General features: G+C 44.5%; 2 protein-coding genes across 2 annotated transcripts in view; one reads left to right on the forward strand and one right to left on the reverse strand.

The window, feature by feature from the left end:
- Window positions 1-21: 21 nt before the first annotated feature.
- Window positions 22-10453, reverse strand: LOC309349625 (multifunctional protein ADE2). Its single transcript, XM_081875883.1, has 9 exons — window positions 10295-10453; window positions 8064-8261; window positions 5298-5476; window positions 3916-4095; window positions 3703-3816; window positions 2163-2246; window positions 1893-2073; window positions 1546-1704; window positions 22-632 (listed from the first exon to the last, which is right to left on the reverse strand). The coding sequence occupies exons 1-9, from the start codon at window positions 10311-10313 to the stop codon at window positions 466-468; spliced, it is 1281 nt and encodes a 426-aa protein (XP_081732009.1). The 5' UTR covers window positions 10314-10453; the 3' UTR covers window positions 22-465.
- A 657-nt stretch (window positions 10454-11110) lies between these two features.
- Window positions 11111-17340, forward strand: part of PPAT (phosphoribosyl pyrophosphate amidotransferase) — a 46450-nt gene continuing 40220 nt past the window's right edge. The window contains exon 1 of the mRNA XM_081875843.1: window positions 11111-11393. Coding sequence (XP_081731969.1) covers window positions 11266-11393 — 128 coding nt within the window. The 5' untranslated portion in view covers window positions 11111-11265. The remainder of the gene's footprint in view (window positions 11394-17340) is intronic.

The following is a 17340-nucleotide window of genomic DNA, read 5'->3' on the forward strand; positions in this document are numbered from 1 at the left end:
AGAGAAAAAAAAATACCACACTAGTGAAAGCTTCTTTTATTCCTATTTGGTAAACACTTTCCCTCCAAATACAGATTTCACAATACTATCTTGAAATAATGGCTAACCTTTCTTTCCTCTGCCACATTGTTGAACAGGTTCTTAATTAGAATCTAGGTTAAGACAGTTGCTGTTATTGCTAGCTGTTCAATAGAAACTTTGAGAATTAACATTCTGTTCAGGATTACAAATCAATACAGGTAACTAGCTCTGTTTAATAAGCTATTGAGATGGATCAGTAAAAACTACTCCATAATACTGGTAGCGTTTGTGAAGTTCTACAGCTTTCAGAAAGCCAAAGATTAACCGTATGTGCTTGGAACCTGCAGGCTCATCTGTTTATGATAGAACTGGTGAGTGTGTTCTCGAGTTAGAAATGGTATGCCATATTCTGATAGCTGGCAGAACACAGAACGAAGAAGCGGTTTATAAATTGCATTCTCTCATCTTTTTGTCAGCCTGCTTGAGCGAGATCCATGTATTCAGCATACTTGAGCGCAACTTGGCCCACACAAAGTGGTTATTCAACCCAAATATCTGAGCAGCAAACTGGGCAGCACCTTCGGGTGAAAGAATTGTGGAACAGCCAAGACCTGTTTAAAAATAAAAAGGGAAATTATAGCCTTTGTTTTGTCCATCTGTATATGACTGCAGGCAAATGCAGTTACCATAATTAAGCTAAACCCTGAATTTTTCAGTTATAACCAAACCTCAGAAAAGTGGGTTTGGGAGGAAGAGATTTCCAACCACTAGAGGGCAGTACAACACTACTCAAACTTGTCCTGGTCCAATTCTAAAACTCTTCTGAAGAGCCATTATGTATAATTTTAACTTAAGTTTTGAGTTGTACAGTGCATCTAGTCTAACGAAGATCTGAAGACTCTGAAAGTCCCGCTTTTCTGTTTGTCAAGGATATTTGGAGCCCTGATAGCTCTAGATATTTTAAAAATGTGCCAGAAATATGCTTAACTGCTCAGACTAGGTATGTTTTCAGGAAATGCACTGGGAGACTCTCTTCAAAAAGCTCTCTCTCTTGCTGTCCTGCTCCCCCCCCCCCTTTCCACTCCAACCACTATTCAACACAATTCGTAAACTACGCAGAATTAAGTAGATATGCCTTATCAACATGATTGGAAAAGACTGAGCAGAATATACACAACAATGGCTAAAACTCTAAAATCTACAGTTGGGCAATACCTTTTATTAGGCCCATTAAAAGGCCATAGATTGCTTAATTAGCCACAGGCCTGGGAGAAGGAGGTAGTTTTTGCCTGGTGCCTAAAGATACGTAGTGAAGGCGTCAGGCGAGGCTCCCTGGAGAAAGCATTCGAAAAATAGGGAGCCACCCTAGAAAATGCACATTAACTTTGAAGTAAGCCCCCACTAAGTGACAAATGTGTCTGGAGTGAGTAGTTTTGATCAAATTACGGGCAACGGCATGCTCTGACCTTGAAAAATGTACTGCCTCTTTGCAAACAGCAATTTGTTTCAAGGGCAGGTACTTACCACTGGGCAGCCTCAGAGATGACCATATATCCTGAGCACCCCAGTCGGCCGAGAGTGGAGGACAGTTTACAACAGGATATGCTGTGTTTCCAGACATCACAGGTCCCAGACCATTGCTTCTTCCAGCTACTGCTACAAACACTGTAGGAATTCCATCACCTAATAATTGACACAAAAATACCTAGCATCAAACACTATGCATGCCTTCCTTCACTCTTTTCCCAGGAAAACTGTTTTGTTACAGGAATAGACATAACCTCCCATGTTAGTTATTGTCAATTGATTTCAATGGGTCTAAGCTAGGTAACAATGACTATCACTCTAGGTTTAAACAAAATCAGTTTTACCTTCATATTCAGCTTTGATCCTAAGTGTCTCATCTGGTCCTTTGTGAGCAGAGGTCACTCGTAATTCACAAGGAATGCCAAAGTTCCCACAAGCCTTTTTTATTTTTTCGCAGTGTACAAGATCTGAAGTGGATCCCATTAGCACAACCACTCTGCCTTGGCTCTGTGGTTTCAACAAAAGCTAGCAGAAAGGAAAGTCAAAGGACAATTTTAAGTACTTGCATGAGAGGCAAAGAGAATTATCTGTCTCACGCAGGCTAGTGCCAATACCTCCACTCTTTCAGCTACCCATTCAAAGTTTCTCTTCACCATCTGCAGTGCTTCAGGAGTCACTTCTTTCAGATCGCGGTAAGACTAAAAGAAACAGGAAACAAAATACATTCCACTGGTTACAGCATCTGACTATGAAGGCAAGCCAAGTTGAGTCTTAATTCAATTGAGGTGCTAATAAACCAGTTTCACATATTCGCACTAATGTGTTTTATTTATCATTGGTAAATTTGAATTAACAACATCAAATGAATTCCGTACATTTAAAAATTATTTTCACATTTATTTCACTATAAAAAAAAAATCAGTTACTCACATGGGATTGATAATACCAGTATTTTATTAGTTACATGAGGGTCATTTGGATTTTTTAAATAACCAATTATGAAAATTACATTTGATTGTGTGGAATTCATGACATTATGATTATTTTAAGCTATACTCCCACAATCAACAGCCAATCCTGCACCCCACACAGACCTTGTACCCAAAGTTGGGTCACTGGGTACGAAGATAAGAAGAGTTGAAATTCAAAACCTCCGTGGATTTAAAAGCTGGGGCTGGGGTTAGCATCCTATTCAGTTTGTCACAGGTGCCCAAGATAATAAGGACGTTTCTCGACACAGCAAGAATAACTGCTTTAAAAGACGGTGCCAAAACACAAAAAGCCAGCTTGCTGTTACGACACCAAGCAGAGGATTTTCAATCATTGTGAGAATAGAGCTTCATGGTGCCTTCACTCTCCTTTCTCCCTTTAAATACTTTTGGAAGACAGGTGTCTAGTGCAGTTTCAGTGGCACAGCTCTCCCCCACGGAGGAGGCTATGTACATTCTGGACCCATGCTGAGAACATAGTACTCTCTTTATAATGTGCCATACAGATCAAAGCATAAGTAGTTCCCTTCACTACACAGTGGTACCTTGGTTCTCAAATGCCTTGGTACTCAAACAACTTGGAACCCAAACACTGCAAACCCGGAAGTAAGTGTTCCTTTGAGAACTCTTTTTGGAAGCTGAATGTGCTCCATAACAGTGTTACGCTTCCGATTTGAGTGCCATGCTTCCGTTTTGAGTGTTATGCTGAGGTCTGTCTCTTTTTGCTATTTATTTTTAGTTTTTGCAGCTCTTTTGTTTTTGTGACTGCGTGGAACCCAGTTCAGCTACTGATTGATTGATTGTGTGACTGCAGTACATTGTTTATTGCTTTCATTTTATGGCTCAATGGTCTCGTTAGATAGCAAAATTCATGTTAAATTGCTGTTTAAAGGGTTGTTTTTAAAAGTCTGGAATGGATTAATCCATTTTGCATTACTTTCTATGGGAAAGTGTGCCTTGGTTTTGGAACGCTTTGGTTTTAGAACAGACTTCCGGAACAGATTAAGTTTGGGAAGCAAGGTACCACTGTACTTAGGGCAATCCAGGCTATGAAGCTGCAAGCACAGAGTTTCTGCAGCAGTAGGGAAAGAGCAAAAGACAGCTCAGAATACTGGCTTAATAGTAAAAGTAACAAAAAACAAGCAAACCATAAGCATAGAATTACCTGCTTGTCTTTCTGCTGTTTTCTGTCTCCAGATGGCCACAATCGCCAAGAATCATTATCAATGACATCAGCAAGAACAATCTCTTTTGTAGCTACATTCACACCAAACTCAACCTAATAATATCCCAAAGGAAAGTGGGGAAAAGTTGAAGTTAGCTAATTTATTGTTGCTTTCAAATTGACACACACTTTTAAAAGATCACTTCATTATACCTTCATGTCCACTAAAGTACAGTTCAGGGGCTGCCATGCTTTTTCAAGTATTTCAAAAATGGCTCGAGTAGACTGGGCCATAATGTCAACTTCAGTCTGTCCAATTTCAAGGCCTGCAAATTTGAACTTAACTTCAATGAGTTGCTCTTCAGACCACTGTGGATCATTGGCTGCATCATCCTGGTAAACAAACAGTGCATTTTATTTAGAACAGCTTCACATTTCCACCAGGCACCCAGTTCAAAAAGCACACCCCATCATTTTGGGGGGAAAGAACTGGAAATTTCTGGAATGTGTTATTGACTCAAGTACATTGTTTTTACTTGATGCATCAACAAGTTTATTTTGAACAAATCCTTAATCTGTCAATACCTAACAATTAAAAGCCACCATCAATCAAAATAATCATTCTGACTCTGACAGCAGTACAGACACATCCATCATTCATATTTATTCATTATCTTGCTCTTCCTCTCAAAAGAAGTACGGTATGTTTCTGTGGGAGATTTATAATGGGAAGTTTAGTTTTACCACAGTGGTTCCCAGTTAGCTAAGTACTGTAGCCACCCTGTTTTTCAAAGGCCAAGCCATGGACCCGCTACTTTTGAAAAAGTTGTTATCTCTGTGTTAGTTTTTGTTATGTGAATGGTGCAAAACCAGACCATGCATATTCCATGAGAGTCACATGAGCACCCCTCCTCCCCCCCAAAATCCAGGATGTCCCAGTCAACAGGTATGTGCCACGGACCCCCTTGGTGGACTACGCGGATCCCTGAGGTCCACACAGTGCCAGATTTACATATAAGCTAAACAAGCTATAGCTTAGGGCCCCACTCTCTTGGGGCCCCCAAAAAAATTAAAGGAAAAAAACCTGGATGTACATTTCCAAAATCTAAGATAAAAAACAAATAAAATAAATCCTACATACAGCAACAGTGTTTTGAGTTGTGTAGGCTCCTATGGTGTAAGTAATGGCCCCCGCCTGCTAGACAGCTCCCTAAAATATCACTGGTTTGCTCATTTCTATATATGGGATGCCTACATTCTGCATGGAGTGGTTGCATGGCAACATGTGCAAATGGCTTTAAATACCTATTAGGTCCATAAATTACCATATAGCATATATTCAACACAAAAAACAGTGACAATTTGTTGTGGACAAAGGGCAGCTGGACATATAAAGGGCCCCATTGCCTTCAGTAGCTTAGGGCCTCATCAAACCTAAATCTGGCCCTGCACGGACCACCAATTTTACCATGTCATGGTTTTAACATATTACTGAAATAGAATGACTTCAGTCATTCCGAAAAGTCTATTAGAATCAGCTGATGTCTGGTATCCCATGACCACCATTACAGCCAAGCCATATCTACATTACCCACCTTATAAAACATCTCAATCTTAGGTGGGTTAAAGCGGTAGCCTTCCTCGACGCCAGGGTTTCTCTTCAGGAAAGAACCTGTAGCAATTCTTCTGCAAACCCATTCAATTGGAATCATTTCACAGTGAGCAGCGATGAATGCCGTGTCACTGTGTTTCCTCACAAAAGCAGTTTTAATTCCTGAAAAAGGAATTAAACAGCACATTAGTCCTATGACTGAAACACGCTTCTAAATCCAAGAGTGGTGGTGGTGGTGGGGAAACAAAATCTATACGCCTATAACACAGAAAAGACATTTCAAGAGTTTGGCACAGCAATTTCAACCTGCACAAAATTGATGGGCGAAGCATACAGAAATAAGCAATGTTAGGAGACAAATACTATAGATATAATAAGCAAATAGCAGCTGGGAGAGACACAACTTGGGAGTGGGAAAAGAAAATTTACTTTCCCTCTTTAATCTTTGTAATGTCTGGAGTACAGTTATGGATGGTTCGAAGCCAAGGAGGTTTTATACAGCAACTTAGAAGCCCATCCCATGAGCTTCACTTCCACATGCATAGGATTTCAGCCTCAGCATTCCATGCAAGTTAATACAAGATGTTTGGCAACCACTATGGCTCTCTGAACTCAAACCTGTTAGTTGCTGTCAAGGACCAGGTAGCAGGAGAATATTATGAATCTTTGAGAAGGAGCAGGTAGTATAGTAAATAAAGCTTTAGAGCCAGTACAGTGGTACCTCAGGTTACATACACTTCAGGTTACATACGCTTCAGGTTACAGACTCCGCTAACTCAGAAATAGTACCTCAGGTTAAGAACTTTGCTTCAGGATGAGAACAGAAATCATGCTTCAGGGCACGGCAGCAGCAGGAGGCCCCATTAGCTAAAGTGGTACCTCAGGTTAAGAACAGACCTCTGGAACAAATTAAGTACTTAACCCGAGGTACCACTGTATCAGTTGGTGGAAACTGGGGGAGGGGAGAAAACTCATGTCCTGCTTGTGAGTTTCCCACAGGCATCTTGTTGGCCATTGTGAGAACAGAATGCAAGACTAGATGGACCATTGGCCTGGTTCACCCAACTCTTATTAGGTTTTTATGCTCTTTGAGGAAAAGTGGGGGGAAAGGTTAAATGACGTAGTTTACACAGCAATCTCTTCCCAAAAGGAACACCATCACATATTCTGGGAGCGCAGCATTTAGTTCAGCTTGGGAATCTGCAGCACTAATCTGGAAGAGATACAGACCTTCTTGCCTCCAAAAAGGTAGGCAATGTTTAAACCAGCAAAGTTTCGATGGTTCAGGGGGGTTCACTTTGAAGCAGGAGAAAGGGCTCTAATCGAGTTAATTTTTAAACCAAAGAGCTTGCTCAATACAGCCATTTCCTCACAGCACACTGGCCTGAAGTTCGAAAAGCTCATTCTAATATAATTATTAGAACTTTTGAATAACCTATAGTTTGCAAGGGCTATTCTTTGTCCCACAGACTTTAATGTACAAAGGTTGTAATACAAGGCTACTGGCCACAACTGCAATCATGGCCCAAATTCTTTGGAATAATCCACACACACTCAGATAAGGCATAAGGAGACTCATAACACTCACATGTGCCACAGAAATTTGCCTGTGCAATGGGATATTCAGTTTCTTTTCTCGCTCCTAAAATCTGCCCCAGAGCCTCCATCAACCCTTCAGATATGGGGGGGATACACCAGGTGGTGGGAGAAGCCTCACTGTGCTAGTGGATATTCAACTGCACTGGCATTTGGTCTCACCTGAAGTGTAGTAACTGGGGAGTCCCTGGTTCAACTCTCACCTCAAGCCACAAACTCACTAAAAGGTAAAGGTAAAGGTACCCCTGCCCGTACGGGCCGGTTGCGTGCTCATCTCGCTCTAGAGGCCGTGAGCCGGCGCCGTCCAAAGACACTTCCAGGTCACGTGGCCAGCGTGACGAAGCTGCAGCTGGTGAGCCAGCACCAGCGCAGCACACAGAAACGCTGTTTACCTTCCCGCTATAAAGTGTACCTATTTATCTACTTGCACTTAAGAGTGCTTTCAAACTGCTAGGTGGGCAGGAGCTGGGACCGAACGACGGGAGCTCAACCCACCACGGGGATTCGAACCGCCGACCATACGATCGGCAAGTCCTAGGCACTGAGGTTTTACCCACAGCGCCACCCGCGTCCCACAAACTCACTAGGTAGCTTTAAAATACTTCCCCCTCAGCCTCTGCTATCTCCCCATTAGCAATATTTGGATAATACCAGGATACCTTCTATGGCGTTTGTAAGACTTAATGTATGTGAAGTAGTTTGAACACTCAAAATGTAGTATGAATACATTTAGGGTTGCCTCTGTTTTGAACAGACAATGCGGAATGCTTTAAACTGCTTAAAATTCATTTGGTCACAAATAAGGGGCAAATACATGCTAAAGCCTACTGCCTGAGCAAGGCCTTTAAATGTCATCAGTCGAACTGGAGGACCCAGGCATTCCATGTAACCTATGTGTAAGGAATGAGTAGCTTTATCATTTTTACATGGGCGATTTCCCCCAGAAACGTTGGTGTTGCAATCTTGAGAATGAATCCCATGTGGTCAAAATAGTACTTAACACATACTAGATTCCCTATTACCAGGTGGATAGTGTATTCATAAGTTGCAAAGCGATGTAGCCTCATAGTGGCTGATTATGGTTTTATTGCTATACACTGTTTTGCCAGTAAGTGGTTTCCCCCAATGCAGCTCCATAATTCCCACCACCTACCAGCCTCCTGGAGCAACTGAAACACACAGCTTGTTGTTGTATTTGAGATTGCGGCCTTCCCTTCCATGAGATCCCTTCTAGCTGCATTTCCGGCCGTTATCTGGTCTTTCGATTGAAGCAGAACACATCCCGGGAGACTTGGCAATTCATAGACTTCTTTTGTTTTCCCCTCATTTATTTTTTTGCCAAGTTTAAGTTCTGGAGGGGATAAAAAAATACAATATAAATTGTTAGGTTCTGAAAGCAGCTTTGCAATACAATTAGGAAACCTAGCAACTTACTACCCTTCATCTTGGAACCCTATTGTATGTTTTTCCCCCCAGAAGTAATTTGCACTTTATTCAGTGGATCTTACTGTGAGGTAAACCTCAGTCCCTCCACAAAAGCAGATGCAAATCGGATGGCAAGGATCCCAGCTCAACTAATATGCATGCAACTTTCACTGCAAGGCTAGCTGCATTCACATTTTCGGATACACAGTATTCAAAACGATAAAAGAGACAAATATTAGAGACTATGAAAACTTCCCTGGAGCAAGACCTTGGGCAGAACTTGCTTATAACCATACGACTTAACAGCAGATGTAATTCTGAAGATGGTCCAGAAACTGCAATTAGTTCAAAATATGGCTGCAAGGGTGTTAGCTGCTATTGAGTGTTACAGCCACATTGTACATGTGGTTTGCAAACTACACTGGTTCCCAGTTTATTTCCAGACTCGCTTCTGGAAATAAAGTTAGATATTGAGTAGGCCCTTTAGATTTTCCTGCCGTCTGACATACAGAGGATGGCTGCAGAGGAAAGGGCCTACTTGCTGATAAAACCCTCATTATGAAATGCTCTCCCTGGGGGGCTTACTCTGATGTCATTTCAGCACCAGGGGCCTTTTATATTACCAGGTTTTTAATAATTTTTTAAAAAATCATTTGTACATTCCTTTTATTCTTACTGTTTGTTTCTATTCCTGATGCCTGCTTTTTTTACTATTAATTTAACATTAGCTTTACTCAGATTTTAACTTTTCGTCCACACTGGGAACCTTCAGAAGGATGCAGTATAAATCCCTTAAACCAGGCTTCCTCAACCTCGGCCCTCCAGATGTTTTTGGCCTACAACTCCCATGATCCCTTGCTAGCAGGACCAGTGGTCAGGGATGATGGAAATTGTAGTCTCAAAACATCTGGAGGGCCGAGGCTGAGGAAGCCTGCCTTAAACCAAATTACCGTATTTTTTGCTCTATAAGACTCACTTTTTCCCTCCTAAAAAGTAAGGGGAAATGTGTGTGCGTCTTATGGAGTGAATGGAGGCTGCGCAGCTATCACAAAAGCCAGAACAGCAAGAGGGATTTCTGCTTTCACTGTGCAGCGATCCCTCTTGCTGTTCTGGCTTCTGAGATTCAGAATATATATTTTCTTGTTTTCCTCCTCCAAAAACTAGGTGCGTCTTGTGGTATGGTGTGTCTTATAGAGTGAAAAATACGGTATATTGTACAATAGAAACTCCATTCTACACGTGTGGATCCTTATGAAGTCCATTAAAACTTGGCTGGCTGGAACTCAGGGCATGAGCGCTCCACACTGCAACGTTGAGAGACACATTCAAATTCCAGTAATATCTATGAAAATGCCCAAGGGCATTTAAACCTGCACCTCCTGCACAGAAAGCATGCAGAGGATCGCATGCAGCACTACATGCATCAAAATAACTGCATGCACTCCTTGTTTTATAGCAAATTTCAGCTGCTTGCCCAGCACACACGGACTGTGAAAACAATCTGAGGCATGTGAAATCAACACAATTGCAAGTGTTGCTTCTTATACAAAGGAACTGGGGAGGGGGGAGCAGTGCATTATTCACCTTAGTCGTCAGTAGAGCTTTTGACAAAAAGACAAGCACAACTGAAGTGAAATCTGACTAAGCAACATAAAACTTTTGAAACTCCCCTTTCTCAAGCAGCAGATCTGTACAGTGCCCGCAGAAGAATCTCAGGAGAAAATGTCCTCCATGAAAAAAGGAATCTGCCTATATAGGTGTAACGCAATAAGGCTGTGTACCAGTTTCATCCCGCAAGAAACTTTTGAAACAAAGCCCGGGGGGGGGGACCGAAGACACGATTTCCCTACAATCCACATGGGGAGGTGGGATACGCGGGCAGGTCCCTGGCGAGGGGCAACTGCTGGACGCCGCTGCCGCCAGCTCTTTCCCTCCGGCAGCGCGGGCGAAGCGACTCACCTGAGCGTATGGGAGGCATCGCAGAGACCGCCTGGAGAGACGCCTAGGAGAGAACAAAACCAAGTTAGCAGCGCGCGAGGGAAGCGACCCGAAAAAGAAGCGCGTTCGGAGTCCGGAGGCACTTTTGGGGCTGCGTACGAGGGGGGGGGGGACAGCGGAAGGGGGCGGGGCGCGGTTGCAGAAACCCGCCAATGCTCCCACCTCATTGGAAAGGGAAGGGGTTGGGCCACCTAAAACTCTCCGCCGGGGCCACATCCTGCCTTCCAGCCCCCTTTCCTCCACCCACGGAGGGAGGGATGTTTTTAACCCCCCCCCCTCCGCTCACAACCCTTTGGTGGCGTTTCTCCAATCTGAGGCGAGCGCCCGCCGACGCCCCCTTCCCCTGCTCAGTCGCGCAAAAACCGAAGTCTCCTCCCCACCCCCTATTCCCTCAAACCCCGTTTCCATAAGGGGGAAAAAATAACCCCTTCCGTCGCGCGCAGAGCCCAGCTCCCTCCGCCCTTCGCGGTCTCCTCAGCACTTCAGCCACCCATTTCCAGTCACAGAGCCACTGGGCAAAAACTCGCCCTCAGAAGCGCGTGCGCGCGCAGAGAGAAAGAGAGGGGGAAACAAAGTTAACTTGTGGAGAGCGAGAAAGAGCGAGCGGGAGCTAACTTGTGTCCAAAGGCAGATACAAAGTAGCCCCCCCCCTCCGCCCCGAAGGCGACCTCTCTTGCTCCTCTGGGGTGGGGGAAGCAACTCCACCAGGCGGGCGCGCGGAGCAGCCCCTTCGTAATGTATGCATGTAAATAAGGCGGGCGCAAGGGGTGGGCGCGGAGAGGAACTCGCGCCTCTGAGGCCGCCGCCTCCTTCTCCTCCTCCTCCTCCTCCGCCCCCGCCCCCCCCCCAAACCCAGGCGGCGGCGGCAGGAGGCAGCAGTGGCAATAACAGAAGCAGCTGCGCTGACAACAACACGTGTTCGCTCGGGCACCATGGAATTCGAGGAGCTGGGGATTCGGGAGGAGTGCGGCGTGTTCGGGTGCATCGCCTCCGGCCTGTGGCCCACGGAGCTGGACGTGCCCCATGTGATCACGCTGGGGCTAGTGGGGCTGCAGCACAGGTAGGGGACACGGCGGGGGGGGGGCAGGTGGTCTGGGGAAGCGAGGGGGAGGGTGGGTTGCTTGGAAGGCCTGGGTGCAGGTTATGGGGGGCTCGATGCACCCCGTTAGGGCAAGCTCCCTACAAAGGCAACTGTTGCATGCAACCGCACGCCAGTTCTGTATGCAACTGCTGGGGAGAAAGTGCATTTAAACCGGTGGGAGCGGGATTGGGGTTTTGGGGTTGTGCATTCTTAGGATCGGGCTGCGCCGAGAGGCAGTAAAGAAGCGCACAGCCGTGTCCCACCTCCATGCACGCGTGTGCTGAGTGGAATTGATTTCCTGGGTTTTGCCTTTGTAAATGTATGCAGGATTGCATCCTACGGCCCTCGCTTTTTGCTGCAGTTCCCTACATTAAAGTCCGGTAGTTGCAGGTAAGTTTAAAACTGCAGCGGTATGCAAAACCAGGGCTGGCATCAAACTTGCACGGCATCCAGATCCTAATTATTGTCATACTCAGAACCGTGTGAACTCCCATTATATCCTGCCACAAACTCTATTGTTTCGCCTAAGCACTTGGAACAGCTTAGTTTCCTGCTTGGCTAGTGCATGCTAGAGCACAAGCACTCTGGTTTATCTCATGATGTTTTTACATATATAGATGCAGGGCAGGAACTATGCAGAATGCATCATTGTGACTGTGAACACACCATGCATTTAAAGCCCATTGCCTCCCCCAAACACGCCTGGAAACTCAGATTTACCCCCTGGCAGAGCTACAGTCTCCAGCACCCTTAACAAGCCACAGTCCGCAAGATTCTCAGAGCTACGAATCCCGGAGTATTTTAACAATCAACCCCTCTTCTGAGGGAACTCTGGAAATTGTAGCCCTGTGAGGGGATTGGGGGGGTCTCTTAACAACTCTTAGCTTCCTTAATAAACTACAGGTTCTAGAATTCTTGCGGAGGAGAGAGCCATGACTGTTTATAAAGTGGTATAGAATTTTAAATGCAGGGTGTGACTGTAGCCCAATTGCTGCTCATGGGAAATTAGACGGGTGCGAAGAGAGATACGTAAAACTGTAGCAACAGTAGCTCTAATTCTTCTATCCAGAAGAATTCTTCCAACCAGAATTGCACTTCCAATGCGCTGACCATATCTGACAATGGCTCGTAAGGTTCTGAGCACCTGAACACTGCAATCTTATGCACATTTGCTGGGAAGCAAATCCTAGAAAAGTCAGTGGGACTCGACTTCTGAGTAAATGTGCATAGGACTGTGCTACACATCTCTGCTTGGGGCTTGCTTTGTCATCAAAATACTCGCTAAGCATTGGCTTGTCTCATCAAGTCAAATATGACCAAACACCCAGAAAATAATAATGGCACACACCACAGTGGTAAAAATAGAATAATATAATAGTTCATTTTGTGTATGTGCTAATTTTACCCTAAAACCGAAGGTGAGCTGCATCCCTCTATTGATAGGCCCTACCCCTACATATGAGGGACGTGGGTGGCGCTGTGGTCTAAACCACAGAGCCTAGGGCTTGCCGATCGGAAGGTCAGCAGTTTGAATCCCCATGACGGGGTGAGCTCCCGTTGCTCGGTCCCAGCTCCTGCCCACCTAGCAGTTCAAAAGCACATCAAGTGCAAGTAGATAAATAGGTACTGCTCCAGTGGGAAGGTAAATGGCGTTTCAGTGCACTGCTCTGGTTCGTCAAAAACAGCTTAGTTATGCTGGCCACATGACCCGGAAGCTGTCTGTGGACAAATGCCGGCTCCTTCGGCCTATAGAGCGAGATGAGCGGTCAACCCCAGAGTCATCAGTGACTGGACCTAACGGTCAGGGGTACCTTTACCTTTACCACTACATATAGCTCACACTTCCATAGCTGCCTGACCTTTTCTCCTCTCTTCATTCTTGTGCATGGACCATTTAATTTGTCATGTCACCCTGAGGTGCCTTGAATGATAGGTACCACGGGCAACATTGGCCTCTGTCCCTCTTTCCTTCCCTTCCTCCTCTAATGTCCTCTTGCATCTCTGCCTCCCCAAGACTTGGCTATAAGCTCTGCACACCTGGCTATAAGCTCTGCAGGCGAATAGTGCCTCTGGGAGGCACCTCTCTTTGGGGCGAGGGGGGGGGCAGCTCAGAGATCATGGGCATGAGCAGTAGCTGCCCAGAGGACTCCCAAGGAGAGGAGAGGAGGCTGAGGGAACACTCCATAAGGAAGGGTGTTTGAAAAAGCGTGAGAGGCTGCCAGCTCTGCAGGCAAGGGGTGACATAACAGGGGTGCTGCAGAAAGAATGTAGTTGGTTAAGGGAGCCATGGACTCAAAAAGGTCAAAAACCTCTCTAGTAGAGTACATGTCAACTTGACAGAGTAATGTATCCTTGGATGCATTCACACATTACGCCAAATCATAGATTAGTACCCCCTGCACAAGAAACAACACTAGCTTGGTTTGTGTGACACAGTAAGCCAAGCTTTAGTTTAGCAAGAGCATGTGGACTCCTAGAGAGGAGCTCACAGACACTTTGCTCCACAATCCCCTTTGCTGCTGTCTTACACTAGGTCAAGGTTTAGTTTAGCATGCACACCATCCAAACAGGGACTCATGGTTAAGCTCTGTTCCCCAACCACAAACTGGTTAGCGTTAGCCATGGTTCAGGAAAACAAAATAGTTTCAAACAGTGGTTAATGGTCCTGGCTTGTTTCAGTTTCCTAAACCATAAATTACCTTGGCCGTATTTCTTGGCTTGAACATTGTGGTCTGGTTTAAATGATCGTTCCATGATTTTTAAAGCCAAGAACAAGTATTGAAGCAGACAGCCCACCCCCTTACTTTAGCACTTCATCTATGGTTTGCATTAAGCCAGAATTCCCTGTTAGCCCAACCTGGGGAATTCTGACTTAGTATCAGGAAACAGACCAGGAATACAAACCAGGATGGTGATGCAAGTCCGAAGCAAAGCACCAAAGAGGTGCAGAAGGGCCTTATCGTTTTAGTGGGGCTTGCCCTTGGCCCCCAGTGCTCATTCCAGGCTTCACAAGCAAGAAGAGGCATCTGGGGGCGTGCATAAGCCCAAGGCTTGTGCTTGCAACACTAAACTGTGACTTAGTATTACGTATGAATAATCAGGCCAATACGTTTGCATAGTTTTAGACATCAAGACATTTCGTTTTTGGCAACAGTGATGTATTCACATGAATCGGCACTAACAATCTGATCTGTAAAAAGAGTATACAGGAGGTGGGCACCCCCCCCTCCTGTTTTTCACCTCCCTGCTGATGGTTGGTTCTCACTTTGACAGTGAGACAAGAACAGAGAAAAGAGCCTGGAGCGGTGGGTTGAGTTACGGTGAAACAGGATGGGACGGCTCTTGCATGGTACTTTTACTGTCCAAGACCCAACACTACCTGCTTGTTTCATATGTGACTTGAGCAGAGAAATGAAAGGCAGTGGCCCCGTTGCATCTAATTTGGCCCTTTTGAATGAAGTCAGCATGCAATTTGGAGAAAGACCTCTTAAAATCATGCTGAAAATTACCTGTTGTATATGTTGCTGTTTCACACAAAATGGCATTGGTTCTGCCATAAATCATATGATTAAACTGAAGATAGTGAAATGGGGAAGGGGACTTTGATGACATCTGATTTGAGAAAGGCACATTAAAAATAATGCTTGCTTAAGTGTCCAGAAACTTTTCCATACGAGATGACAAAGGTTTCAGTCTCATGAAGTGAGTGAATAGGCCTTTCAGCCAACAACAGTGTTGGATTAGGAAATCCTTCCTAAAAATAATATGATACTTGAGGTTTGGTATGTTAGGAACCTTAGGACACATTCCCACAACGATTAGTGTTTGGCTTCACCATGTACCTTATAATGGGTACATGGGTAAGTCCTTCTGAAGTTTTGTGTTGACAAAAAATGTCACAGGTCTCAACCATGTACAGGCAATAACCGATTTATGTGCATCCAATTTATGCATGACTGTGCATGCGCGCATCATGGTCGACCTGGAAGTGGCCAGAAAAAGAGGTGGGATGGGCTTATGCACAGTCCACCATTGTGCATGGTGACCCAGAATGCAACTCCCATGCAAACAGGGAGTTGCCTGTACATTAGGATGCAACTTAACATACTTGCGGAGTTCTTGGGGGTACCCTAAAGCAGTGTTTCCCAACCTTGTGCCTCCAGCTGTTTTTGGACTACAATTCCCATCATCCCTTGCCACTGGTCTTGCTAGTCAGGGATGATGGGAGTTGTAGTTCAAAAACAGCTGGAGGCACATGGTTGGGAAACACTGCCCTAAAGCCTAAATACTAATAACATCCTTTATAGAATTCATGCTTCATGCATTCATATACAAAAGCTGTCTGTTCCAGTGCCTGAAACATACATACTTCATCTGCTGTGCAAAACCACCGCAAGCTGTTAATCTATCAAATCTAGCCTTTTTGTTACTTGCAAACACGAGATAGGGTTGGTGAGTTATAAAACCTGTTACAAAACTAGGCTGTCCAACAAAGAAAGAAGACTGAGCAATATTATGAATATCTTGATCCAGTCACTTAATCCATGTTAATTAATAAAAGTTTGGGGCGGGGGGGAGACGTCATGTGAGTCCTTGACCCAGGCTGTTCTGCAACATGCCTTTTGGAACAAGCTTTGGGTTTGTTAATTTTTTTCCAACAGACGCTCCATTTTGAGAAATACTTTGGCAGGAATGGGATGTCCACAGACTATGGGAGTTTCTGAACACATTCCACTTACTCCCAATCAGAACATTTGCGAGGCTGCCTCCCAATCTGAACATCTGGCAGTCAGCATGCATGGTAACATTTTAATGGAACAGCCATGAGATTCGTTACAAGGAAAAAGGAGGGAAGCGGAGCCCTCACAGTTTGCATTAACCACTGTTGCAAAATATAAATAATTCTCAGAGGGGGTTTTTTTGTTCTTTATGTTTTGGCCCTTTTTGCTTTCTGTCGTTGTAGAGTATATAAAGAGTTACTTCATTTCAAAAGATAAGATTTCTCGTGCTTTCAGAAAATGTGCTTCATCAGTTCATTTCTGGAGAATAAAAATCCTCCCCTGACCTCGCCTACATAACTTTTCAGGTCCTTGGGGAAATGGCTACAATTTTTTCCTCTGGCCTGATTTTTAGAGGGTCGTTTTTGAGATTAAGGGTGGTGTCCAGGATTTAAGTCCCAAGCACTGCAACATTTCCTTGTAGGGGAGTCGCTCCACCCCTTTGATCATTTGGGTTGTCCTTTTCTGAACCTTTTCCAACTCTACAATATCTGTTTTGAAGTGAGGAAACCAGAACTGTACAGAGTATTCCAAAAGCAGTCACACCATAGATTTGTATAGTGGTATGATATCAGCAGTTTTCAATTACTTTCCTAATTATCCCTAACATGGAATTTGCCTTTTTCGAAGCTGCAGCACATTGGGTTGATATCTTCATAGAGCTGTCCCCTATGACCCCAAGGTCTCATTCCTGGTCAGTTCAGACCCCCACGAGCATATATGTGAAATAAAAGATTGTCCCAATGTGCGTCGCTTTAAACTTGCTTCCACTGAATCGTGTTTTCTATTTTACCACCTACAGAAGACTGTAGTCTGAGACCTTTGAATTACTGTAGTATGGAAAATTTTACTAAAGGATGATGTCTCATAGCATATAATGGAAAGTGGGGTGCTGGAAACAAATTTAGACGTGCATGGGCTTCTGACAAACTAAAGTATTTGAAATTTTAGGAATGCAAAGCACAGAGCAGTTTTGTTGCGATAGCCTGTGTAATTAACAGCAAAACCAACAGTTCACTGGCAGCTTAAAGACTACAAAACTATTGTGGCACGAGTGACTGTGTGAAGTTGAACTGGCTTTGTCAAATGTGCTTTTTTGTGTGTGTTTTCTGATCCATGAAAGGTTCTGCCAGGATTCTGTGTTAATT

The sequence above is a fragment of the Podarcis erhardii genome (genome assembly GCF_964252035.2).
Source record: "Podarcis erhardii genome assembly, chromosome: 9".
NCBI lineage: Eukaryota > Metazoa > Chordata > Lepidosauria > Squamata > Lacertidae > Podarcis > Podarcis erhardii.

Excerpts from the sequence above, each read along its gene's own strand:
- LOC309349625 (XM_081875883.1), bottom strand. Across the intron at positions 2,247-3,702 it reads AACAGCAGAAAGACAAGCAG|TCTTACCGCGATCTGAAAGA; the intron begins GTAATTCTATGC and ends TGTTTCTTTTAG. Across the intron at positions 2,074-2,162 it reads GGGTAGCTGAAAGAGTGGAG|CTTTTGTTGAAACCACAGAG; the intron begins GTATTGGCACTA and ends CCTTTCTGCTAG.